This window comes from Sturnira hondurensis, unplaced genomic scaffold, assembly GCF_014824575.4.
Source record: "Sturnira hondurensis isolate 20B ecotype Veracruz unplaced genomic scaffold, ASM1482457v3 Scaffold0003796, whole genome shotgun sequence".
NCBI lineage: Eukaryota > Metazoa > Chordata > Mammalia > Chiroptera > Phyllostomidae > Sturnira > Sturnira hondurensis.
Window position 1 is genome coordinate 2,579,248 of NW_028076427.1, and position 24,656 is coordinate 2,603,903.

At 37.1% G+C, this 24,656-nt stretch overlaps 1 protein-coding gene and 1 pseudogene across 2 annotated transcripts in view; one reads left to right on the forward strand and one right to left on the reverse strand.

Moving 5' to 3' along the window:
• LOC118984699 (N-acetylated-alpha-linked acidic dipeptidase 2) overlaps nt 1-20,256 on the reverse strand; it is a 38,111-nt gene extending 17,855 nt beyond the window's left edge. Inside the window, exons 1-9 of one of the 2 annotated variants that reach the window (XM_037042804.1) lie at nt 20,063-20,256; nt 17,660-17,761; nt 16,837-16,962; nt 14,943-15,129; nt 8,818-8,911; nt 7,590-7,688; nt 6,104-6,189; nt 5,714-5,833; nt 5,528-5,610 (exon numbers count right to left, since the gene is read on the reverse strand). In XM_037042804.1, coding sequence (XP_036898699.1) covers nt 5,528-5,610; nt 5,714-5,833; nt 6,104-6,189; nt 7,590-7,688; nt 8,818-8,911; nt 14,943-15,129; nt 16,837-16,962; nt 17,660-17,761; nt 20,063-20,083 — 918 coding nt within the window. In that variant the 5' untranslated portion in view covers nt 20,084-20,256. The remainder of the gene's footprint in view (nt 1-5,527; nt 5,611-5,713; nt 5,834-6,103; nt 6,190-7,589; nt 7,689-8,817; nt 8,912-14,942; nt 15,130-16,836; nt 16,963-17,659; nt 17,762-20,062) is intronic. The other variant, XM_037042802.1, reaches the window with a different exon arrangement.
• Nucleotides 20,257-20,760: 504 nt separating this feature from the next.
• Nucleotides 20,761-22,084, forward strand: LOC118984695 (sterile alpha motif domain-containing protein 5-like; annotated as a pseudogene).
• The last annotated feature ends 2,572 nt before the right edge of the window (nt 22,085-24,656 follow it).

The following is a 24,656-nucleotide window of genomic DNA, read 5'->3' on the forward strand; positions in this document are numbered from 1 at the left end:
GTTAAAGAAGAAACATTCATCCGCATTGGTAGAAGGGGTGGAAATAGGCAGCTAAGGAGGAGAAGATATATAGTAAAGTGGCTGTTGGCAGACCAGGTGGACATCTGAGTGTGGAAAAACAGGAAGGTAAAACTGGGGACTGAGACAGGCCACACAACCCAGGGTTCCAGGGTAGGGAAATAAAGCCTCAAAACCTCTAACTGTAAAAACCTGTGGGGGTTGCAGTGGTGGGAGAAACTGCCATTCTCATTGTAGAATCCATTGGATTCTACATTGGAGGGGCCCATGAAGTCCCAGAACATACATAAGCCCACCTACCCAGGAATCAGCATCGGAAAGGTGCAATTTGCTTGTGGGTAACAGGGGAAGTGACTGAAAGCAAGAACTAAGCAAGCGAGCATTGTTCCCTCTCGGCCCCTCCCCCATGTACAGTGCCATAAACAGTAAAGTGGGTTGCCCCGCCCTGGCGAATACCAAAGGCTCCACCTCTTACAACATAACAGGTGTGCCAAAACAAAGATGGCCCAAACGAAGAACAGATCAAAACTTCAGAAAAACAACTAAGCAATAAGGAGATAGCCAAGCTACCAGATGCAGAGCTCAAAACACTGGTAATCAGGATGATCACAGAAATGACTGAGTACAGTTGCAAAATAAAGCAGGAACTGAAGGCCATACAAAGTAAAATAAAGATAATATAAAGGCAACCAACAGTGAAGAGAAGGAAACTGGGAATCAAAGATTTAGAACAAAAAGAGATACACACTGAACTATAACAAAGTGAGGAAACAAGAATTCAAAGCAATGAGGAGAGGCTTAGCAACCTCTGGGACAACTTTAAATATTCCAATATGCAAATCATAGGGGTGCCAGAAAAGAAAAGGAAGAGTAAGAAATCAAAAACTTATTTGAAAAAATAATAAAAGAAGTCTTCCCCAATCTGGCAACAGAAATAGACATACAAGTCCAGGAAGCTCAGAATCCCAAAGAAGTTGGACTCGAAAAGGAACACACCAAGACACAACATAATTACATTACCCAAGCTTAAAAATAAGGAGAGAATTTTAAAAGCAGCAAGAGAAAAGGAGATAGTAGCCTACAAAGGAGTTCCCACAAGACTATCAGCTGATTTATCAAAAAAAAAATCCTTACAGGCAAGAAGGGGCTGGAAAGAAGTATTCAAAGTCATGAAAGGCAAGGACCTACATCTAAGATTACTCTATCCAGCAAAGCTATCATTTAGAACGGAAGTGCAGATATAGAATACTTCCCAGATAAGGTCAAGTTCAAGGAGTTCATCATCACCAAGCCCTTATTATATGAAATGTTAAAGGGACTTATTTAGAAAAAAGAAGAAGATCAAAACTATGAACATTAAAATGACAACACACTTACAACTATCAACAACTGAATGTAAAAAACAAATACAAATACAAACTAAGCAAACAACTAGAATGGGAACAAAATCACAAAAATGAAGATCACATGGAGGGTTATCAGTGGGGAGGGAAAGGGGGAGAATAGGGAAAAAGGTAAAGAAAGTAAGAAGCATAACATGTAGGTACAAAATAGACGGGGAGGGGGGTTAGAAATAGTATAGGAAATGGAGAAGCCAAAGACCTCATATGTATGACCCATGGACGTGAACTAAAGGGTAGGGGATCCTGGAGGCAAGGGGGTACAGGGTGGAAGAAGATAAAATGGAAAAAAATTGGGAAAACTGTAATAGCATAATCAATTAAATATACTTTTAAAATAAGAAAAAAATAGCTGTGGCTATTGTAGGTTAGTGGATTGCGCACCTACCTTCGAATCAAAGGGTTGCTGGTTCAATTCCCAGTTAGGGCACATGCCTGGGTTGCAGGCCATCTCCCTATTAGGGGCACACTAGAGGCAACTACACATTAATGTTTCTCTCTTTCTCCCTCCCTTCCTCTCTCTCTAAAAACTAAATAAAACCTTAAAAAATAATAAAAAGTGTAAAATAGTAAAAAAAAAAGAATTGCTGAAAGGCCTGGAAATTTGTAATTTCTAAAATGTGTCCCTGGAAATCCCTGCAGGCATTGAAGTTTTGAGATCCACTGATATTGGGTATCCAAATAAATGTAGCATTTTAAAAGTGAAAAATATAAAACAAAAAAAGGAAAATGAAAAAGAAAATTAAAACATAAATGTGAAAAATAGAAAATTTCATTTTTATTAAGATATGATGAAAAAACAAAAAATGAGTGGAGGACAGCAAAAATAGAAAGAAGGAAGGACATTAGGACAAACACAAGACTGACTGACTCCTTTACACACAACACACAACATAAGGTAGAGAAGGGCTAATGTCACACACAGACAGAAATATGCCAAGAGCACCCTTTAACTCTGTATTTATAGTTTACTGCCTTATTAAGAACACATTATAAGGTCCTTTGCCCATTTTTAAATTGAATTGTTTGTCTTCCTGGTGTGGGGTTGTGTGAGTTCTTTCTATAATTTGGAGATCATACTCTTGCCCAAGGTATCATTGGCAAATACATTTTCCCATATGGATGTTTCCCTTTTGATTTTTCTGACATTTTCTTTAGCCATGAAGAAGCTTTTTAATTTGATGAAGTTCTATTTGTTTATTCTTCCCTTTATGTCTCTTGCTCTAGGGGACATACCAGTAAAAATACTGCTGCATAGAATATCTGAAATTTTCCTGCCTATTTTCTCCTCTAGGACTTTTATGGTGTTGCAACGTATATTTAAGTCTTTTATCTATTTTGAGTTTATTTTTGTGTATGGCGTAAGTTGGTGGTCAAGTTTTATTTTTTTTACATGTAGCTGTCCAGATTACCCAAAACTATTTGTTGAAGAGGCTACTTTTACTCCATTTTATGCTCCTGCCCTCTTTGTTGAATATTAATTGCCCATACAGACATGGGTTTATTTCTGAGCCCTCTATTCTGTTCCATTGATCTATGCCTCTGTTCAAAAGAACCTATGCACCCCAATGTTCATAACAGTACAATTTACAATAGCCAAGTGCTGGAAGCAACCTAAGTGCCCATCAGTAAATGAGTGGATCAAAAAACTGTGGTACATTTACACAATCGAATTCTACACAGCAGAAAGAAAGAAGGAGCTCCTACCCTCTGCAACAGCATGGATGGAACTACAGATCATTTTGCTAAGTGAAATTAGCCAGCTGGTAAAAGACAAATATCATAAGATCTCACCTGTAAGTGGAACCTAATCAACAAAACAAACAAGCAAGCAAAATAGAAACAGAGACATAGAAATAAAGAACAAACTGACAGTGACCAGAGGGACGGAGAGAAGGGGATAATAGGAGAAAAAAGGGGAAGAGTTGTCAAGGAACATGTATAAAGGACCCATGGACAAGGACAACAGGGGTTGAGGAGGATTGAATGTAGGAGGTGGGGGTGGAGAGGGCAGGGGGACAGTAATGGGGAGAAAATGAGGACAACTGTAATTAAACAACAATAATAAAGAACATGTTACAGTAAAAAAAACATTTAAAACTATGAGAGGTTATGCCACAAATGAGGACCGCCACTTCTCTGCTCTTGACCACACAGGCCAAATGATAACTGCCTCTAATACAGAAAAATATTAAGTCTTGGCTTCCATTGTAAAAGATTTACATTAGAAATAAGGAAGATTCCTTAAATATTTAATGAGAGTATGCTGTCAAATATGATAAAAAATCTGATAGAAAACTAGAAAGTCATGAAATTGTCTTTTAACCCACATGTATTTAATGCAAAGCATATTATTTTACATCTTAGATTTTTTATCTTTATTTTAAGCTGCTAAAATTATAGAAATAGAGACATGAATTTGTATGTACTCATGTTCACATTAAATTACATTATTTCTAAAAGTAAATTAACTTAATGAATGAAATTTCATTCATCTAGTCTACTTCCAAAATGCATGTTTATAATACCAATGAAACAACAGAACTTTGCAATATAAATAGAGTCAAAAGGATAAGTGATTGCACTGGCCAGAGTGGCTCAATTGGTTGGATATCATCCAGCAAACCGAAAGGTTTAGTTCCTCATCAGGGCACATGCCTGGGTTGAGGGTTTGGTCCCCAGTCAGGGCATGTACAGAAGGCAACCTGTCGACGTTTCTCTTTCACATTGGTGTTTCTCTCCCCCTCTTTCACCCTCCCTTCCCCACTGTCTAAAATTAAAAAAAAAAAAAGAAGATAAGATTGACATGCAACTTTGTGTGTGATTTTACTTACCCCCATACTGGTTTGATTCCTATTCTTTTAAAGTAAAGTAAGAGAAAATGAATCAGGCAGAAAGCATAAGAACCACAGCCAATGTCAAGAAATGTATGACATGTCTGAAACTCCTTTATAAAGTCTGGACTTATGAAAACAATATGGACTTACAGAGGATGGCGGTGGGAGAATAAGTGCTTATATAGTGCACCTCCCTTTATAAGAATTATGAGCTTACCTTGTACATTTAAGAATTTAAGGGTTACTTGGCAGAGAGGCTAAGAGAAAAAAGATGAAAGAAGGTGGCCTGGGAGAGACTCTTAAGGGCAAAGCATTAAGAGGTAGTTACAAATGAAAGTCAGTCATACCTGAAATAAAAACAAATCTCAGAAATTCTAAAGGCAATTGACTAAAGTAATTCTACTTACAAAATTCTCATATACTCAATAATCAGGCACTTCTGCGACTTGTGAAATATAGGCTCCGGCAGAAATAACACCACTGAGTGTGGCTGGCAGGGTACATGAATGTCTTGCACGAGGTGCACAGCAATTTGAACACGTGGCCTAAAATGGCATATAGGGCCTAGCTGGTGTAACTCAGTGGATTGAGCGTGGGCTGCAAACCAAAGGGTTGCTGATTTGATTCCCAGTCAGGGCACATGCCTGGGTTGCAGGCCAGGTCCCCAGTAGGGGACTCGTGAGAGGCAACCAAATGTTGATGTTTCCCTCCCTCTCTTTCTCCTTCCCCTCCCCTCTCTCTAAAAATAAATAAATAAATAAAATAATAAAAAAAATTCATATGGTGTGCATGAGTAAATGTTGTCATGTTACAGAATTACATCCTTATGATTTTGTAAAAAAATATTTTTATGTAATAAAAAAGGGGTGTCATTAATGCCAGACCCTGTATCCGTATGGTTGCAATTTTATGTGAAATTCATAAATGTGAAATTATAATGAAAGACATTTTAATAGAACATCTTACATTTTCTTAGATAGAAAAATTCCAAGGAAACTAAAACCTTGAAAATGAACTACAGGGATCTGTACAAGTTTTCAGATAAGTCAATTCACTTGTCAGAAACAGTCTTAGCTATTTTCTGAATGTATAGATTTTAAGAAGTTACTCTGTCTTCCCAAACTAATGTGAAAGTAAAAGCAAACTCAAGTTCTTAAATTCTTGAGTCTTTATTAAAACCATATTAGATAATGGAATATATTTGTGAACATCCTGAGATACACAGATTTGTTCCCGGTTGACCAAGAAAATAATTTTCCTTGTCCTACTTACCTCAGCCCATTCTGTGGAACCCAGAAGTCCAAATTCTTCTGCATCCCAGCTGGCAAAAATGATAGTCCTTCTAGGTCTCCAGCCTGTAATCATTGTTAACATACATAGTTAGGTACACCTGCCTAAAAATAAAAGAAAATTAGTGAGTCACTTTTTGTCATTACCCAACAAAGAAACACTATTTACCTTGATTCATCAGTTTTCCAAAACTCTGAGCAATTTCTTGTAAAACAGCGGTCCCAGTGGTTGGGTCAATGCCTCCAAACACCCAGGAATCCCGATGGCCCCCCAGGATAACATACCGATCTGGAAGAGAAGGCATTCAAAAGAGCTACAACTTGGAGTGCATTAGAAATATTGTAACTTAGGTTTTCTTAAAGTAAACTTCCTCTTGCTTGAGTTCCCTCCGTAGGGGAAAAAATCAACACTATAAGATAGAGTCTTCTTTTAAAGTAGTACTTTTTTTTTCAAATTTAGTTGTTTTATGTCAGCATAAAAAATCAACTGCTGAGTAAAGTTATTTTATTTTTTTAATGTTTGTAAAAACAAAAGTGTTTTAAAAATTCTATGACTCACCAGGTTCCACAGATCCTCGGATAGTTCCAATTACATTGTAAATCCTTGTAATTTTATTGGTGTTATGAACATGCATTTTAACTTTCCTAAAATTTACAAGGGAATAAATTAGTTCACATAGAGCATTATGTCTAACAGCATTCTTTCAACATTTAATTTTGAAAAATCTCAAGAGCACAAAAAACTGTAACATAGGTTAATAAATTCTTATGTATCCACCACCTAAATTATTGTTAATATTGTTGAAATATTTGCAAGTTGCAAACATCATGATATTTTACTTCTAAGCACTTAAGCATGCAGTTGAAGTGAAAAGTTTAAAAATTGTTAATATTTTAGCCGGGAGAATGGGGGAAAGGTACAGGGAATTAGAAGCAGAATCAGTAGGTACAAAATAGTCATACTATTCCTGTAAGAATAGTACAGGAAACAGAGAAGCTGAAGAACTTATATGTATGACCCATGGACATGAACTAAGGGGGATGGGGAATGCCGGAGGGAGGGAAGGGACAGGCTGGAATGGGATAAAGAGGAGGAAAAAAGTGAGACAACAGTAATGGCATAATCAATAAAATACACTTAAAATAAAAAATTAATAAACAGTTTTATCTTCTCTGATTTATCAGTGTTATATTGTCCTTTCTCTCTGCCTTTCAGGTGAATCACACTATATTGTTTCACAACTCTGTTCAAGCTGATCTCTCTAGCTGGTATTTCCTGCCTGCCTTCATCCAGTGGAAGGTTTACCCTTTCTGTAAAATTAAGCTTAATAAACAAGCAGGCTGTTATCACTCCTCCTCTACAACCGTGCTCAAATGGGTCAATAACAATTAATTGTATCAAGCCCTGCAACAGTTACGGGCTTGACTCACTTAACCCACCCACACAGTCAAATGTTTAGTAAAGGTGTCCTTTCTCTCATTCACTCCTTTCCCTTAAGTTAGCCTAGTGATTCACACGCATAACATTCTGAAAGTGTTATGAAAACAGTTCTAAAACTTTGACTGAAATGTGTTGAAATACTGAGTCTATAGTTCAAAGTCTCAATTTTTGAGACTTTATGAATTAAATGTTGTAATATCACTACTGGAAGAAATTGGATATGTTATTCTGAAGGTACTTCAGTGATATAAAATTGATCACTCACTCATTATTAAAAATGGGAAAACAGCCCTGGCTGGTGTGGCTCAGTAGATTGAGCACCGGCCTACGAACCAAAGGGTCGCCGGGGTTTAATTCCCAGTCAGGGCACATGCCTGGGATGCCAGACAGGTCCCCAGTAGAGGCACTTAAGAGGCAACCACACACTGATGTCTCTCTCCCTCTCTCTCTCCCTCCTCTCACCTCTCTAAAAATAAATAAATAAAATCTTCTAAAAAATAAAATAAAAATGGGAAAATGAAGCAAAATCTGCCTGGTAGAACAGTTATCCTGACATTTTTCCATTGAACATATCAAACTTTTGCAGGCTGTTATAGGTAGTTACCTGAAAGAGCCATGCCCTGTGAAGCCAGGCCCAATATTGTAATCCACAGCAAGACTTCCCTTCCAGCTGTCATCTGGTGAAGCCGTTCCTCCCATATGGCTGAAAATGACAAAAAAAAAAAAAAAAGCAGACAGAGCATCACAATTTCTTAGAAATATTCATGAAGTGTGATGGTGAGATATTTCATTCATACATTTAACAAATGCTTATTGAGCACTTACTAAGTACTGTCAAAATTCACTTCCCTTAGGGAGCTCGCTTTCTAACCAAAGAGCCATAACAGATACACAAGCAAACTATTAAATGTGTTAGTGATAAGAGTTAAGGAGAAAAAAAATAGTAAAGAGGGAAGCTTCAGCCTCCTTACTTTTGACTTTATTCATTTATGTAGGCATGCATTAGGTCCAAAAACCCTGCAAGTATGAAACCCATGACTGTGCTAAGGAGAAATCAACTTCTACTGAAGCTGCACATTACACAGTAGGCATTCCTAAAGCAATTATTAAGCTGTACTGATGTATCAGTACTGATGTATAAATTATATGTATAAATGTAATATGTACTGATGTATATATATGTATGTACTGATGTATAAATGTATTATATATGTACTGATGTATAAATTATATTTGAAAGGGAAATCCAATTATAGAATGCATATAATAGCAAACATTAATTGAATGATTACCAAATTTAAAAACATTACATGCATGATCTTGTCTACTTCTTATTATTCTATTGGGGACAAACTATTTTTGTCCTCATTTGACAGATAAAGAAACTGAGTCATAGAAAGATTGAGTGAATATCCCAAGTTCACATATCTAATGAATGGTGGGCTTTATCATATTTTTAAAATGCAGGTCAAGTACAAAATTAAAATAATAAAATAAAATAAACAAAATTCAATAAAACACAGGTCAAGTACAAATGTCAAATGAATATCTAAGAAAATACAATTACTTGAAAAGTCTCAAATAAATATTTTTATCTTTGGACACAATTTCACTTTTGAGACTTTCATTTGTAGCAAAAAGGGTAATGTTTTTTTTTAGGGATTAAACTGACTGCATCTATAGCGGGGAAAAAGGTATGCTTTGTTATTCCTACTTCAGGAGCTATTTTGACCCAAGACTTTTAACATAACTAGGTTGCATTGGTTTTAGAAAAAACAATGAATACATTAGTGCAAAATATCTTAATCTCATACCCAACAAGAACACCATACCGTAATAATACTTCTGCATCATTATATCCAATGGGGTGTGCAGGGATCTGGGGCATTCCCATTCCTTCTTCAACATCAAGTCTAAAGGTGTATTCTGCAAAATCAATTGCATGAAGTGAAAACAATTAAACACTGGAGTCAGGGGTATAGAAAAAAAATTTTTTTACAATTCTTACAGATTTGTAATACATTTGACATTATATTCAAAATCAAAAGTTCCCCCCAAATCAATGATTGTTTTACTAATATGGTCTATTTAATTCAACAGTAAGATATTAAATCATTTACATTCTAATTTAAAATATTTATAGGTATAGGTACTGTAGATTCCCAAACTTGTTTTTTTTTAAGACTTTTATTTATTTATCTTTAGAGGGAAAGGGAAGGAGAGAGGGAGAGAAATATCAATGTATGGTTGCCTCTCATGTGTCCCCTGCTGGGAACTGGCCCACAACCCAGGCATGTGCCCTGACTGGGAATCGAACCACAATCCTTTGGTTCACAGGCCCATGCTCAATCCACTGAGCTACACCAGCCAGGGCCCAAACTTGTTTTGACATTCCACATAATTCTCTAAATTTTACTAGAACATTTCATTTTGCCTTGGCTGGATTACTCAGTTAGTTAGAGGGTCATCCCGATATGTCAAGGTTGTTGGTTTGCTCCCTGGTCAGGGCACATACAAGAATTAACAAATGAATGCATAAATAAGAGAAACAACAAATTGATGTCTCTCTCTCTCTCTCTCTCTCTCTCTCTAAGTCAATGCATTAAATTTTTTTAAAATAATACTTTAATTTCTCAAGGGTATCTTGAAGCCTTCTTAGAGAAGTCTCAGTTTACCAGATGTCTGGAAAATATGTCTCATATCCCCAAGCTAGAAATAACTGTGAGAAAGTTAAAGGGAATTAAAGAAATCTTAGGAAAAAGTAATAAAGATTTTATTCAAACACAATATGCTCATTAAAGAAAGGCTGAAAAATACTGCCAGGCTTAAAAACCTCCTTAGGACTTTGACTTTCAGCCCAAATAGAATCATAGCACTGAAACACCTATTTTAGAAAAAAGGAAGATTTCAAACAAATGGCTGCAGATTTTACCTTAAGAAGCTAGAAAACAAAGATAAATGAGGAAAAGTAAGAAAGAGGACATAAAAAAGACTAGGACACAAAAGATAGCGGAAACAGAAAAAGGATAGAAATTATCAATAAAACTCAAAAATGGTCCTTCAGAAGATCAATAAATCTCTAGCAACACAGATCGGGGAACAAAGAAAAAAAAGAATATATATCATTAATATCAAGAATACGGAGAATATCACTCTAGTACCTGCAAACAAAAAATAACAAGAGAATATTATTAACACATCTATGCCCATAAATTCAATAACTTAGATAAAATGGAAAAAGTCCTTGAAAGACACAAACTATCAAAGCTCACTCAAGAATAAAGAGCTAACCTAAACAGCTATTTATCTATTAATGAAATTGAATTTGTAGTTAAAAGCATTCCCACAAACAAACCTTAATGCCTGGATGGATCTGGTGGGGAATTCTACCCAACATTTATAGACAAAATCAAACCCATTCTTAAAAACTCTTGCATAGCCTTGGCTGGTGTGGTTCAGTGGATTGAGCATTGGACTACAAACCGAAGGGTCACTGGTTTGATTTCCCATCAGGGCACATGCTCCGGTTGCAGGCCAGGACACCAGGCCAGGTCCCCAGTTGGCAGAATGCAAGAGGCGACCAATTGATGCATCTCTCACACATTGATGTTGCTCTCGCTCTTTTTCTCCTTCCCTTCCTGCCTCTCTAGAAATAAGTAAAATCTTAAAAAAAAAAACAACAAAAAAAAAAACCTCTTGCATAAAAAAAATAAAGACGAGAGATAGTAACCAACTCATTCCATGAAGTCAGCATTATGGATATCAAAATGACAGATATTAGCCCTGGGTGTGGCTCAGTGGACTGAATGCAAACCTGTGAACAGCTGACCAGCAAACTAAAGGTTCGCCAGTCAGATTCCCAGTCAGGGCACATGCATGGGTTGCAGACAAGGTCCTAAGTTGGGGGCATGTGACAGGCAACCACACATTGATGTTTCTCTCCTTTTCTCCCTCTCTTCCTCCCTTTCTTCCCCTCCTTCTAAAAATAAATAAATAAACTCTTTTAAAAAAACAAAATGACAGATATAACAAGAAAACAAATCTATTAGCTGATACCCCTAAAGACTAATATTTTACCAAATTTTAGCACAAATTCAATAATATACTAACAATCTATAAAAGGATAATGTATTGTGACCAAGCAGAGTTTACCCCAGGATGAAAAGGCTGGTTCAAAAATCAATCAGCGTAACTTAAAAGTACATAACAACTTTATTTCAACAGATGCAGTAAAAGGTATTTGACAAAATCCAAAATACATTTCTAGATACATGTGTTAAGATAAAAGCTCATCACATTACCATTGAAGTGAACTTCCTCAATCGGACAAAAAAATCTATAAAAAATGTACAGATATCATACTTAACAGAGGAAGACTTCTCCTTGGAGCAGCAACAAGGCAAAAATATCTACTCTAACAATGTTTCAACAAATTTTGGGAAGTACTAGCCAGTGCAATAAAGCAATAAAAAAAAATAAAGGGCATCCAAATTGGGGAAAAAATGTTTTCATTTGCAGGTGACACAATTTTCTGTGTATAAACTCTGATGGAATCTATAAAATCCTAGAAGTACTAATTAGTGAGTTTAAAAGTTTGCAGGTTAGAATGTCAATATATTTCTTCTAGAAATATAATAACATTCCTATTCACTAGCAATACAGTTGGAAACAAATTAAAAATGTTAATTTAAGAGGATGGAGGAACTAAGCAAAAAGGAAAAAGGACTCATGGACAAGGACAACAGTGTGGTGATTGCTGGGGGCAGGGAGTACACGGGGACCAAATGGTAATGAAAAAAATACCATACAGATTAAAAAATAGAATAAAAAATGAAAATATAATTTAAGATAGCATAAAAATATGAAATGATTATGGATAAATGTGAAAATAGATATACATGATCTGTACAGTGAAACTATAAATATGCTCAGAGAAATCAAAAACTTTGAAACAAAGAACTGCAACTTGGAGAACTCAAATTTCTATTGGAATATAATGTCAAAAAGATTTACCATACTAAGTGCTGGTAAGGATGTAGCAATTGGAACACTCATACACTGCTGCTGGAATGTAAAATGGTACAACCATTTTATAAAACAATTTTTAAATTTCTTAAAAAGTGCAACATACCTCTGTCATATTACCCAGCCACTCCATTTCTATGTGTTCAACTAAAGAGAAATGAAACATACATACAAAGAGATTTGTATACAACTCTTCAGGGCAGTTTTATGTATAATAACCCCAAACTGAAAACAATCCACATTTTCGTCAAGTAATGGATAAAAAATTAGTAATATCTATTCAATGGAATACTGCTCGGCAAAAATGAAATGAATTATGGACACATATCAATACGGATAGACCTCAAAATAACTACGCTGACAGGAAGCAGATCCCTGTGGTTTTCCATGGATTAGCACAGAGGGCACAGGAAGGAGTCAGAGGGAGCCATTACAAAGAGATGAGAGGAAACTTTTGGGTTATGGATAAGTTCATTATCTTGACTGTGGAGATAGTTACACAGATGTCAAAATTTTCACACTTTAGATATTATTAAATTGCACACACACAAAAACTCACTGGTATTTTTTAAAAGAAAAATATGATCTAGAGAAGGATAAAATCACTAGGCAATTCAGAGATCTTATGTTCTAGCTTCTGGTCAAAATGAAGGTGTAGGGGGACAAGCTTCGCCTCATTGCACAACCATAGGAAGGAACACAACTAATTGAAAACAGAAAAACACCCAGAACTGCTAGAAAATCACCCAAAACTGTGTGGAAGTCCAAGAACCAAGGATTTAAAGAAGTTACACTCATCCGGATGGGTAGGAGGGGTGGCGACAGGGGCGGCAACAGAGAGTTGGCAAGGTGGTGGTGGCCAGTGGAAGCAGCAGCCCTGCATTCACAGGGCTGAATAAAACTCAGGGAGGCACCTTGTGAGCCAGCAAGCCCAGCCCTAGGCCAGGCCACGCAGTCCAGGTCTCCAGCACCAGGAAAAAGAATGCCCCATAACTTCTGGTTGGAAACCCGGTGAAGGGAAGGGAGGGGAAGGAAGAAACTGCCAGTTTCTCCAGAGAGCCTGGAACATGTGCAAACCCACCCACTCTGGGAACCACAACAAGGGCAGCAGCTGGAGGGGCAGCAGTCTCATACAGGAAGTGGGTAAAGTGACTTGAAATGGGGTGAGGGCCAGGCAAGTCCCCAGAAGTCAGCCAGCAGTGGCATTGTCCCTTCTTGGACCCTTTCCCCACATACACAGAGCCATGCTTACCCCACCCTGGCAAATACCCAAGGCTTCGCCCCATATGACTTAACAGGTGTACTAAAAGGTAATCAACATGGCTTTACTTAGCACACAGACACAGGGAGGCTGACAAAATCAGGAGACAAAGAAATATGGTCTAATGAAGGAAAAGAACAGAACACCAGAAAAAGAACTAAGCAACTCGGAGATAGCCAACCTGTCAAATGCAGAATTCAAAACACTGGTGGTCAGAAGGCTCAAAGACCTCACTGAACACAGCATAAGCATGAGGAAAGAACTGAAGGCCCTGCTAAGGGAAATAATGAAAACTCCACAGGAAAGCAACAGTGAAGGGAAGGAAGATGGGACTTAAATCAAAGATTTGGAACATCAGGAAGAAATAAACATTCAATCAGAACAAAATGAAGAAACAAGAATTCAAAAAAAAATGAGGAGAGTTTAAGAAGACACTGGGACAACTCCATAACTGCCAACATCCAAATCATATGGATGCTGGAAGAAAAGGATGAGCAAAAAATTGAAAACTTACTTGAAAAAATAATGAAGGAAATTTCCCTAATTTGGCAATAGACATACAAGTCCAGGAAGCACAGAGAGTCCCAAACAAGTTAGATTCAAGCAGGTTCACACCAAGTCACATCATAATTAAAATGCCAAAAGTTAAAGATAAAGAGAGAATCTTAAAAACAGCAAGGGAAAAAAACATTATTTACTACAGTGGAGTTCCCAGAAGACTGTCAGTCTGATTTCTCAAAAGAAAACCTGCAGGCAAGAAGGGGCTGGCAAGAAGTATTCAAAGAGATGAAAAGCAAGGACTTACAACCAAGATTAGTCTATCCAGCAAAGTTATCATTTAGAATGGGAGGAGAGATAAAGTGCTTCCTAAATAAGGTAAAGCTAAAACAGTTCATCACCATCAAGTCCTTATTATATAAAATGTTAACGAGACTTATTTAGAAAAAAGAAGATTAAAACTATGAACATTAAAATGACAACAAACCCATAACTATCAACAACTGAATCTAACAAACATAAACCAATACAAATACAAATACAAACTAAGCAAACAACTAGGACAGGAATAGAATCATAGATAATGGAGATCATTTGGAGGGTTATCAGCTGGGAGGGGGAAAGGAGAGAACAGGGGAAAAGGCACAAGGATTTAGAAGTGTAATTGGGTAGGTGCAAGATAGACAGGAGGGATGTTACTAACAGTAAAGGAAGTGGAGAAGCCAACTTACGTGCACAACCCATGGACATGAACTAAATGGGGGGATCGTAGGAGGGAAGGGGGAACTGGGCAAATGGGGAAAAACTGAGGCAACTGTAATACTATAATCAATGAAGTACACTAGAAAAAGAGAAATCTTATATTCTAGTTTGGTAAGGACAGTATTACTTTGGATATGAGGGTCTTGTTTCTGAACCTCCTCTCTACTAAAGGGAGAGAGAAAATAGAGATAATTCAGCTGACTTTTCCTCCTCCATGTCTACACCTAACGAAAAGCCGAAACTAATACAAGGGAAATGTCTTTGAATTCCTAGCAACGGCAATCCAAAATATTACATTTGCACAGAGTTTTAATGTTGTTCTGTAGGTGCTTGCTTGCTTGTATGCCTTTTATGCAGGCAAGTACTATTTTTGCAAAAAAATGGCTAGACCGTGACAGGCTCATCTGTTACCTTTGGCTGGATAGCCTGGAGTGAGGGGGTCACCAGCACCATTCAAATTTAACACATTCCCTCTCTGGGCTGCATGTCCTGGAAGGTTCCATCCTTGGGGATATGGCTGCACCCCAGGGGCAGAGTAGTCAGCTGGATCTGAGTACAGGATGATTCCTCTGGCTCCCACTGACATGGCATTTTTAACCTGCAGGGGCAGTATGCAATCAATGATGTAGAAATGGCAAACGATTGACTTATGCACCTAAGAGAAAAATCATTTAATAATGTAAGGAAATGTAGACACTGCATTTTACCATGCTGTTACTCATTTTGTTCTCTGCCTTGAATATTTTTTCTCTTCTGGTAGACCTAACAACTCTCGTGTATTTTACACAACTCCAAACAAGTTATACTTCTGCGAAACATTCCTAGTGTTCCTAAGTGCAGAATTAGCGTCTCCCTTCTTTATACTTCTATATTTTGTACATATTTCTATGTTAGAACAGATAAAAGTATTTTAAAATATCATTTAAATATTTTGCTTCCCTAGGGTTACAATCTAAGAGATTAGTGTTGTTATTAGTATTCTTGTTTTACGTATAAGAAAACACTGGCACGGAGGGTGTTTGTGAGAACCTGCACTGTTAATTACTTTTAACAGTCCTCCCTTCAAAATCGGGCATATCGTAAACACATATCTAAGCACATGTGGAACTAAATTAATTTAAAATTCTATGCAGAATAGCCATAGTAGGTGAAAAATGGCCCAGTGTTTTTGAAAACATTTTTCTAATAATCCACATCAACCATGTAAAAGAAAATCTACCCTATAAGATACTGAATTCTTCATTACCAGAAATATTATAGTAAAAGGTGGATCAGTTTTGATCCACTATAATATTTCAATATTCAGAAAGCACTCATATAATATTAGTGAGAGTACAATCTGTCACAACTTGTTTGAAGGGTAATCAGACACCTGTCAAAAATTTAAAATAATACCCAATATGATTCAGCCATTCAACTTCTAGGAATCTATAGTGCGAAAAAAAACTTATGTTCAAGTACATATTGACAAAGATGTTCACAATGGAATTATCTGCAATAGCGACAAATTTAAGACACACCAAGCATCTACTGACAGAGTTAAATAAATTATTTATTAATTCTGTGAAACATTATGTAACCATCTAAAATAATGAGGTATTTACTTAACCAACAGTTACATAGAAATTACTAAGTACAAGTCACTATCTGATCTGTTTTCGAACTTCAAGTCATTTAATCACCATGAGGATTATAAGAGATAGATGTTATTATTATTTCCATTTTATTCATGAGGAAACACTCAGGTTAAGCAACTTGCTCACAGTACAAGATCTAGAGAATAGGAAGCCCAGATTAGACGAAAACTCAGGTTGCTTGGATCTCGAGTCCTATACTCTTAAACATGAAACTATACCCACAATTTATTGCTGAGTGAACAATAAAGTTATATAATATACAGTGTCTGATGCCCTCTTTGTTAAAAATAATATATCTAAAATTATTATGGAGACATACACTTACATTCATATTTCACAGAATTGGGTCTGGAAAGAGCTGTTAAGATCAATTATGTCTGGGCAATGAAGGTGGGTAATACAGGAGAGAGTATTATTATTTTTTTAGTTTACATACATTTCCTTCAATTAAATAAAAAAGCAAATATTGCTTTGGTAATAAAATTATCAAAAATAATTTTCCTCTCTAGGTATGTGAGGTAACATAAAAACAGGATTTCCTGTGCAACCATGAAAAAAAAAATATATATATATGGTGAAAGCAATTTTGGAAACTGGGATGTAAGATGTTCATTTACATTTACAGGGTATATTTTATCTTCTTCCCTCCAAAAAACAAATAACAGTACTTTATTTCCTCTGAAGATTTTCCCATATCTGGCAATAACAATCTTTCCAGTGCAGTTGATGCCCATTTCTCTTTCCAGTTTGAAAAAATCTTCAGTACGAGCATAGTTTACATACACGAGATCTCCCTGTAGGGAAAACAAAAAAGAAAAACTATACATAACACTGCTCTAGTTAAAGAGAAAACCAAAGAATAAGTTTGCTTCACAAAACTGCACCATCAAAAGTTATATTCCCTGGCTTGGGTAATATAAACAAATGCATGCTCATTCTGTAGAAACAGCCAGAAAATATGTCAATATGCTCACAAGGTTTAAAAATGACAACATGTAAAACACTTTAAACCATGCTTTTTATTTTATAGAAATAATCAGTGTATAGTGAGTCACAGAAAATAAACATGTCATTTTAAAGCCCCAACTATGTTTAATTTCTGACCATGGTGTTCCTCTTAAAAATTCTGTAGTGTGATCTATAAAATCACATCTATAAATCTATAATGTAACAAAGTCAGCCGATGAACAAAGGAAAAAGTGTGTAAAAACATCCATTGCTTTCACTGAATTAAAAGCATGTTCAGCAGTTTGTTTTTTCAAAGAGTAACATCTGCTCCATTGGGCTCAGGTTTTTACCTATTTTTGTTTTTTCTGGTGTTCTTCTTCCTCTTCTTTTCTTTCTTTTTTTTTAGGAAGTGTGTACATAGCCCTGAACCTCAAAGATAAGCATGTATGATCTTCCTAATCTCCTCAGTTCAGTCCTCCACATAAGTTTTATATAACAAAGAAAGTTTTAAAGGGTTGAGTAAGAAAATATCTTTTACTTCACCTCTGGCATGCCTTGGGCTGAGAAAGCATTATATGGTGGTACAACATTTGTGATATTCTTATATCCATCTGGTGGTGGCTCAGAATATGATGTTTTAAAAACCTAGCAAGCATTGAAACACATGAAGTTAGAAAGAAATTTTCTAGATTGCTATCACACAATAATGCATTTTGCCCTCAAGTATACACTTCAGATAGAACATCCTGAAACTAGGTTCTGTGATCACATGGATAAATTCCACTAGCAACAATGAGAAAGAGCTTTAGCATTGTGATTGTCTTCAAAATAGTAGCAACTTCTATAAATGCATGCAATTTCAGTAACTAAAAGTTCCCAGCTGAAGTATAAAACCAGGGCTTTGAAGGAGGCATTCTCATGAATCTTCTATTCCTTTTGGCTTTCTGTGAGGGCCCCTTTTCTTTCATCTGCATTTAAATGCTTCCCTGTGTTTCATCCCCAGCACAGTGCTAGCCTCATTTCCTACTCCCTTTCTGCCAGATCTTATTGATGCTTTAAGTTCTATCCATACCTAATATGTCTTTGATGCCCTGCTTTCCAGCCTCATATATGTAAGGGCCTGATGGGCATTTCAGCTGGCATGTCCAAGCTCAGCCATTAAACTGTGAATTTATCCTCTCTCACCCCAGGCCTGCTTCTGGCTCTGCACTGTGGCTCTGCATTTTCTGTTGTTATTGTTAGCATCACTAGCTAGCCACCCACACAAGAAACCTAAGGATCAAACTGAACTCTGTCCTCACCTCCTTCCTCCAATCACTAATCAACACCTGCTAATACTGCTTCCTAAGTATTTCTTAAATCTACCCCTCTTCTTCATTCCTGCTAACTTCCTCATTCAGGGCTTCATCATTTTTACCTGCACTTTTGTTTTAGACTCCAACTTGAACTCCTTGCCTCATCTAGGTCTAATGTGCAGACTGCTCAAACTATCTAAAATGTCTTGCTAGCCATATCCTTTCTTGCTTAGGACTTGTCAGTGGTTTCCACGGACTGAGGTTGAATTCCTCACTGCTTAGGACAATGTATTCATCCTTCTATGACCTGCCCCTAAAACATATACAGTTGACCCTTGAAGAACACGGCTTTGAACTGCATGGGTCTCCTTACACGCAGATTTGTTTGATAAATACAAACAATACCATAAATGTATTTTCTCTTGTAGTTTTATCAATAACATTTTCTCTTTTCTATCTTTATTGCAAGAGTATGGTATATAATACATATAACATAAAAAAGATGTGATTATTGACTGTTTTCATTTTCAGTAAGGCTTCCAGTGAACATAGACTATTATTAAAGTTTTGGAGAATCAAAAGTTATACATGGATGGTAATTGGCGATCCTCAACCCATGTGGTTCAAGAGTCAATCAACTGTATACTGATTTATCTCTTATCATGGCTCACTTTGTATTTTACATTCTTAAAATAAAGAAAATCTTTAAATTCCCCTAACAACACTAAACTAGTATGTCTCCAAGCTTTGTCAATATTTTCTACCTAAATTCTCTTATCTTGCTTTTTCATAGAATAAATTAACCCTTTAGAATCTTTCATGATTCACATAGCGACTCTTTCAGGAAGCCTTCTCTGAATTACAGGGTGGTGTGGACAAAAAAAAAGTTCTATGGGAAGTAACCTCACGGGATGATCTGATCATAAATTCATAACTGGGGAGGCCATGGTGGGTAGTCACACTTTAGTCATATAACTCTTTTTTAATGTTTATTATTCCATTTAAATACAATGTTCATTTCTACATTTCTCCATAATTGAGTTTTGTAAAAACAGTCATTCAAATTTTAGTTAAAAAATTTATCTTTGCTTAAAGCAAGCTCTGTCCTTTGTTCCCGTGCATCTAGTCAACATACCTTTAAAATTACTACCCTCAAGAGAGAACACAATCTTGTTAATTTTCCTGGATTCAATCTCCACGTTTTCTCACATCTCCATATAATCTTCCTTATGTTCCCTTTTTAATTTCAAATGCATAAAAAGCTGTACCCCATCATATGTTACCAATTTGGCTCAAATAAACTTTTATAAAAATTCTCTACAGGTTTGGACGGTCTTATCTCAATGCTAGGCCAAGTGGCCCTTTTCACTGTAAAGAACCCTAATCATACTCTTTATAGCACTTACTGTGTTGATTTGAAATATGCATTCTAATGTCTGCCTCACCTTATTTAAGCCATGGCACCAGGTCTCAGGACCTATCACGGTGCCTCACATGGTAAACACTGAATAATCAGTTTGCAACAATAATTTCTCTAGAAAATGAATTCCACTCCACTATGAACAAATTTATTTTCATTTGACCCTGAATTCCAATTCACATAAGTAGGTGGAGCTCTGAAGTGTGAGAAGTACCAACAATTCTGTATCACCTCAATTCCATGTTCATCCATGATTGATATGTAGTTGGCATTTGTCTCATTAGGGTAAGATAAGAGAACATCATAATGAACCAGCTGGGCTGAGTCCAGTCCAAATTTCTTCCACTGGGTTTGGATTTTCTTGGCAAGCAGTAAATTTTGTTCTGTTCCAGCCAGATGAGGGAGCTTTGTAAAAGAACTAAAATGAAATACAAGAGAGAGTTAAAGACCACCACATTCAAATGATGTGCCTAAGAACTAGTCAAGATGTATTACTCATCCTTTTGGTATAAATTTATCATTTCTATATCAGAGATACAAAGAAACTCACTAGCATTACCAACTTCTAGTGAGGAGGAGCAAAGTTTGCCACCCCAAACGTTTGGGATATTGATTATTTTAAGCTAGTTATTTTCAAGAAATAAAAATCTCAGAAGAAAACCTTTGCCTTCCCTCTTACGAACTAAAAGAATTTAGATACAGGACCAGCTCTAGGAGGGGCGATATCACTATAGATAACTATAGTTTTATGTGAACAAAGTGTAACAGACAGGGAGGAATGTAGCAAAGCCCATTTGATGTGTCCCATTGCTAAAGAGAGCCCAGAAAACATGTACTTACCAAACATTTGCTTTTTCATCTCCACGTGAATTGCCTTCCTGCCCTTTGAAGTCTGAAACCACAAATGCTCCTTCTTAGCTGGAGCTAAGATGGACTATGAGCCTTCACTGTCTGATCTGTGCTCAGCCCCCATACTCTTATGGAACCCTCATGTATGCATAGGTGTTGAATTTGGTTATTTTTTTCCTGTTAATCTGCCTCATGTTAGTTTGATTATTAATCCAGTCAGAAGACCTTGGAAAAGTAGGAGGAAAATTTATTTTTCTGCCCTAACCCAGTTTTTAAATGTTTGTACATAACCGTAGTTTTCACATTATGCTCCCCTGGAAAAGAATGTATTCTAAGGTAAATACATACCATCAGCAGAGGCGCAGGTGTAAGAAAACACCCTGGACAAACACCCCTCTAACACCAATGGCATGCCTTCCTGCTGCTCATTAGTAAATGACCAAAGACATTTGGGGCGGGGCGCGGGGGGGAAGTTTAACAGAAACCAGTTGAGCAGTCTATTTAACATATATGTCTACTGTTGTTTTATTATGTTGTATGCAATTATTTATCTCGTGAAAGATAAAGTCCAGCGAGCTCCGAGATGCTTGGGGAACACCCTTCGCCGCTTTTACACTTCTCTGTCCTCAGGATTCTTAGGATGGTTTTTTGTCTCTGGTCCTATCCTTTGCTTTCTTTCTTCTTTCTTTTTTAATAAACATTTTAAATTGTTATTCAAGTTTCTGCTTCCCTCCACCCAACCCTCCCCCACCACCCCAGCCTGGCTCTATCCTTTCTTTTAAAAAGAAAACTTTACTGCTATTTTATTTTTTCCCCTTGAAGGAGAGGATTAAAATTTCCAAGAACTGGCGCAGCTGGTGCTGCTAGGTAGGGCTCTGTGACGGCGTTTGCCAGCCATGTTCTCGTCCGACCCTGCGCACCAATGTAGTTTACCAGTAAAACCTGCAGCTCCCGCCATACACAGAGTCCTTTGTGCATAAAGCTCGAGACCTAGACGTGTGCAAGCAGATCCGGGATGCTGACCCAGACGCCATCGGGGTGCTGGCGCCCGCACAAGGCCTCTATATCCTGGAAGCCCTGCCCGGCTGTGGGAACAAGACCCGCTGCCACTGGCCTCTACTTCACCCAGGAGCCAAAGCCACAGCCCACGCTGCCCAGACTACTGTGACCCCACTCCCCAATGGCCACTGCCGGGTGCCATAGTGGGGCTGGGCCCAAGGCACCCGCGGGGACCCCTGCAGCCAGACGACTGCCCCATGCAGCAGGGAGCAGGTGAGCTTCTCCAAGCTGAAGCTGAAGATCATGATCAGAAATTAGCTCGCCCGTGACAGCATCCACCTGAGCAAGCCCCCACACTCCCGCAAGGCTCCAATGGTTGGCATTCTGGAGTATTTAATGAATTGACTGAAGCCATCACACAACCACTAGATATCATTTCTGAGAACTTGTGGAGGTCTGATGAGGTGTGGAAAAGGGCACATTGAGGAACTTCTTTCAAAAGGGGAAATGGATGGTGACCCTGGAAATACTCATCAGCTTAACTTTTTGCTTGGGAAAATTCTGGAGTAATTGGTACACTGGGTAACTAACTTACAATAGCTAGAAAGGACGCAGTGAAATACTACACATTTTTAAAGGACACATCATTGTGAGATACAGTCTTATGCATATTTGGGGATTCTTCCCTCTATTCTATGAGTTCTTGATGAAAATAAATGAGATTGGCTACGGTTTGGGAGTTTAATGAATTTTAAGTGTAATACCAGACAAACAGCAGGATTCTGGCATTAGCCAGTAATTACACTATTTTTAAATTAACCTTTAACTTAATAATAGCTTTAACTTTGTATTTTAACCTATTTTTTCACTTTATATAGGACTGTGTTTTCATAGGTTGAGATAGTTTATATAATTTTATATGGAATAGTTTGGTGAAGGAATTCTTACGTTAAGGTATTGTGTTGTGCTGCAGAATCTTTCCTGTGCTGCTGAGAAGTGTGTGAGAGATGTAAGTTCACTGCAGTTTTATGAAGCTCAAGAGCTGGGAACAACACTCAATAGGGAAAGACATCTATGTTCATTTCTTCCTGGTGCATGCTGGTCCCTAGGCATGGGGAGGCAGGTAAGGTCTCTGAGGGCAGTTCGATTACCACGCTGCTTTAAAAATCCAAGGTTTATAGTATGGGCAATGTAGAAGCTAAAGAACTTATGACACACGGACATGAATTAAAGTGGGGGAATGTGGGTGGGAGAGGGTGTGCAGTGTGGAAGGGAATGAAGAGGGGGAAATGGGACAACTAAAATAGCATAATCAATAAAATATATTTTAAAAGAAGAAATCCAAGGTTTACATGGTTTAGCTACTTCTAGAGATTAATTTAGATACTAGATAACCTCAGTCTCATTCTTAACGTAAATTCAAGGAAATTAACCTCTAAAAGCATGTACATGTTGTCTTTTAAATGTACATAGCTTGCAGTTTTGTGAGGATTATCCTCCATCAAACTAACTTTTCTAGTGACCTGGAGTCTTTAAAATTAACAAGCCATTTTTGTTTAAGGATTGTGTGTGTGGGGGTCTGTATGGATTACAGACACAATTTATTTTTATAATAAATGGTTCCTGTTAGAGACCTCATTTCCAGGTGCAGCATGTGTGGCAGATGTACTTCACAGATATTCATTTACATGCATTTGTTGAACTTGTTGCTACAAGGGCCCCCATTTCTGAAAACTCTCGTATTTTCACCATGGGTATTAGATGTCATCTAATGCAAGCAAGATGAAGTTAGAGTTAGACTGTAAGAGAAAAGCAGTAGTCTTGCCGTGAATTGCATCTGGTGATAATTACTCTTAAAAGGAGTGATTTCTTCAGTGTTTTATCTTTTATCTAACATTCATGATATTCTTAATTTTTTTAATGTAAAGGAAGTAGTTGAGGGACAAATACATTCTTAAAACTAAAAAAAAAGATAAAGTCCATACATTTCTAGTTTTATATTTTCTCCTGCTTAGTTCCTGCCTATTATCTAAGAATTATACAACAGGGGTTTGTTGAATTGAATTTGGGCAATGTTCTCTTAGTTCTGGGTTTAAATGATTTGAAACATTTAAGTTACCTCACAAATGTGGCCCTTAATAAATATTAAAAAAATTTCCTAACCCTCTTCCCCCTATCAGTAGAGCAACAAAATTGTTGCTCTTTTGTAAAATTGTTACAAAATTGTAAACCAATTTACTTTTGTAAATTGGTTTTCTAATCAACCATAGAACAGAAAAAGAAGAAGAAGAAGAAGAAGAAGGAAAATGAACATTCATGGAATGCTTACTATATGCTGGGAACTTGACCAGGTATTCTCGCATGGGTTATCTCATTTAATCCTCACACCCCTTCTTTGACTCTTCCCATTCTGAAAATGAGGGAAAAGAGCTCTGGCTAGTGTGGCTCAGTGGACTGAGCACTGGCCTGCGAATCTAAAGGTTGGTAGTTCAATTCCCAGTCAGGGCACATGCCTGGGTTGCAGGCCAGCTCCCCACTTGGGGGCATGGGAGAGGTAACCAATCCATCTATCCCTCTCATATCAATGTTTCTCTCCCTCTCTTTCTCCCCTTCATGGAAGATCTCAGCTGAATTCTCCTCACATTTCATTAGGTATAATAGTCCTCGAAAATGTTTTTCAAATTCTTGTATGTGTCCTGATCAGAGATCCAAACCTTGGCATATCAGGATGGTGCTCTAACTAACTGAGCAATGTGGCCAGGTCTGTGTCCAACTAATTTTTGACAAAGGTGCAAAAGCAATTAAATTAAAGATGGTAGCATTTCAACAAATGGTGCTGGAAATACCCATAGGCAGAAGAATAAATCTCATCAGACCTTTTACCTTATGTAAAAATTAACTCCAGATGAATCACAAACTTCAGTGTAAAATGTAAACTATAAAATTTGGGAGAGGAGAGAGAGGAGAAAACAGAGCT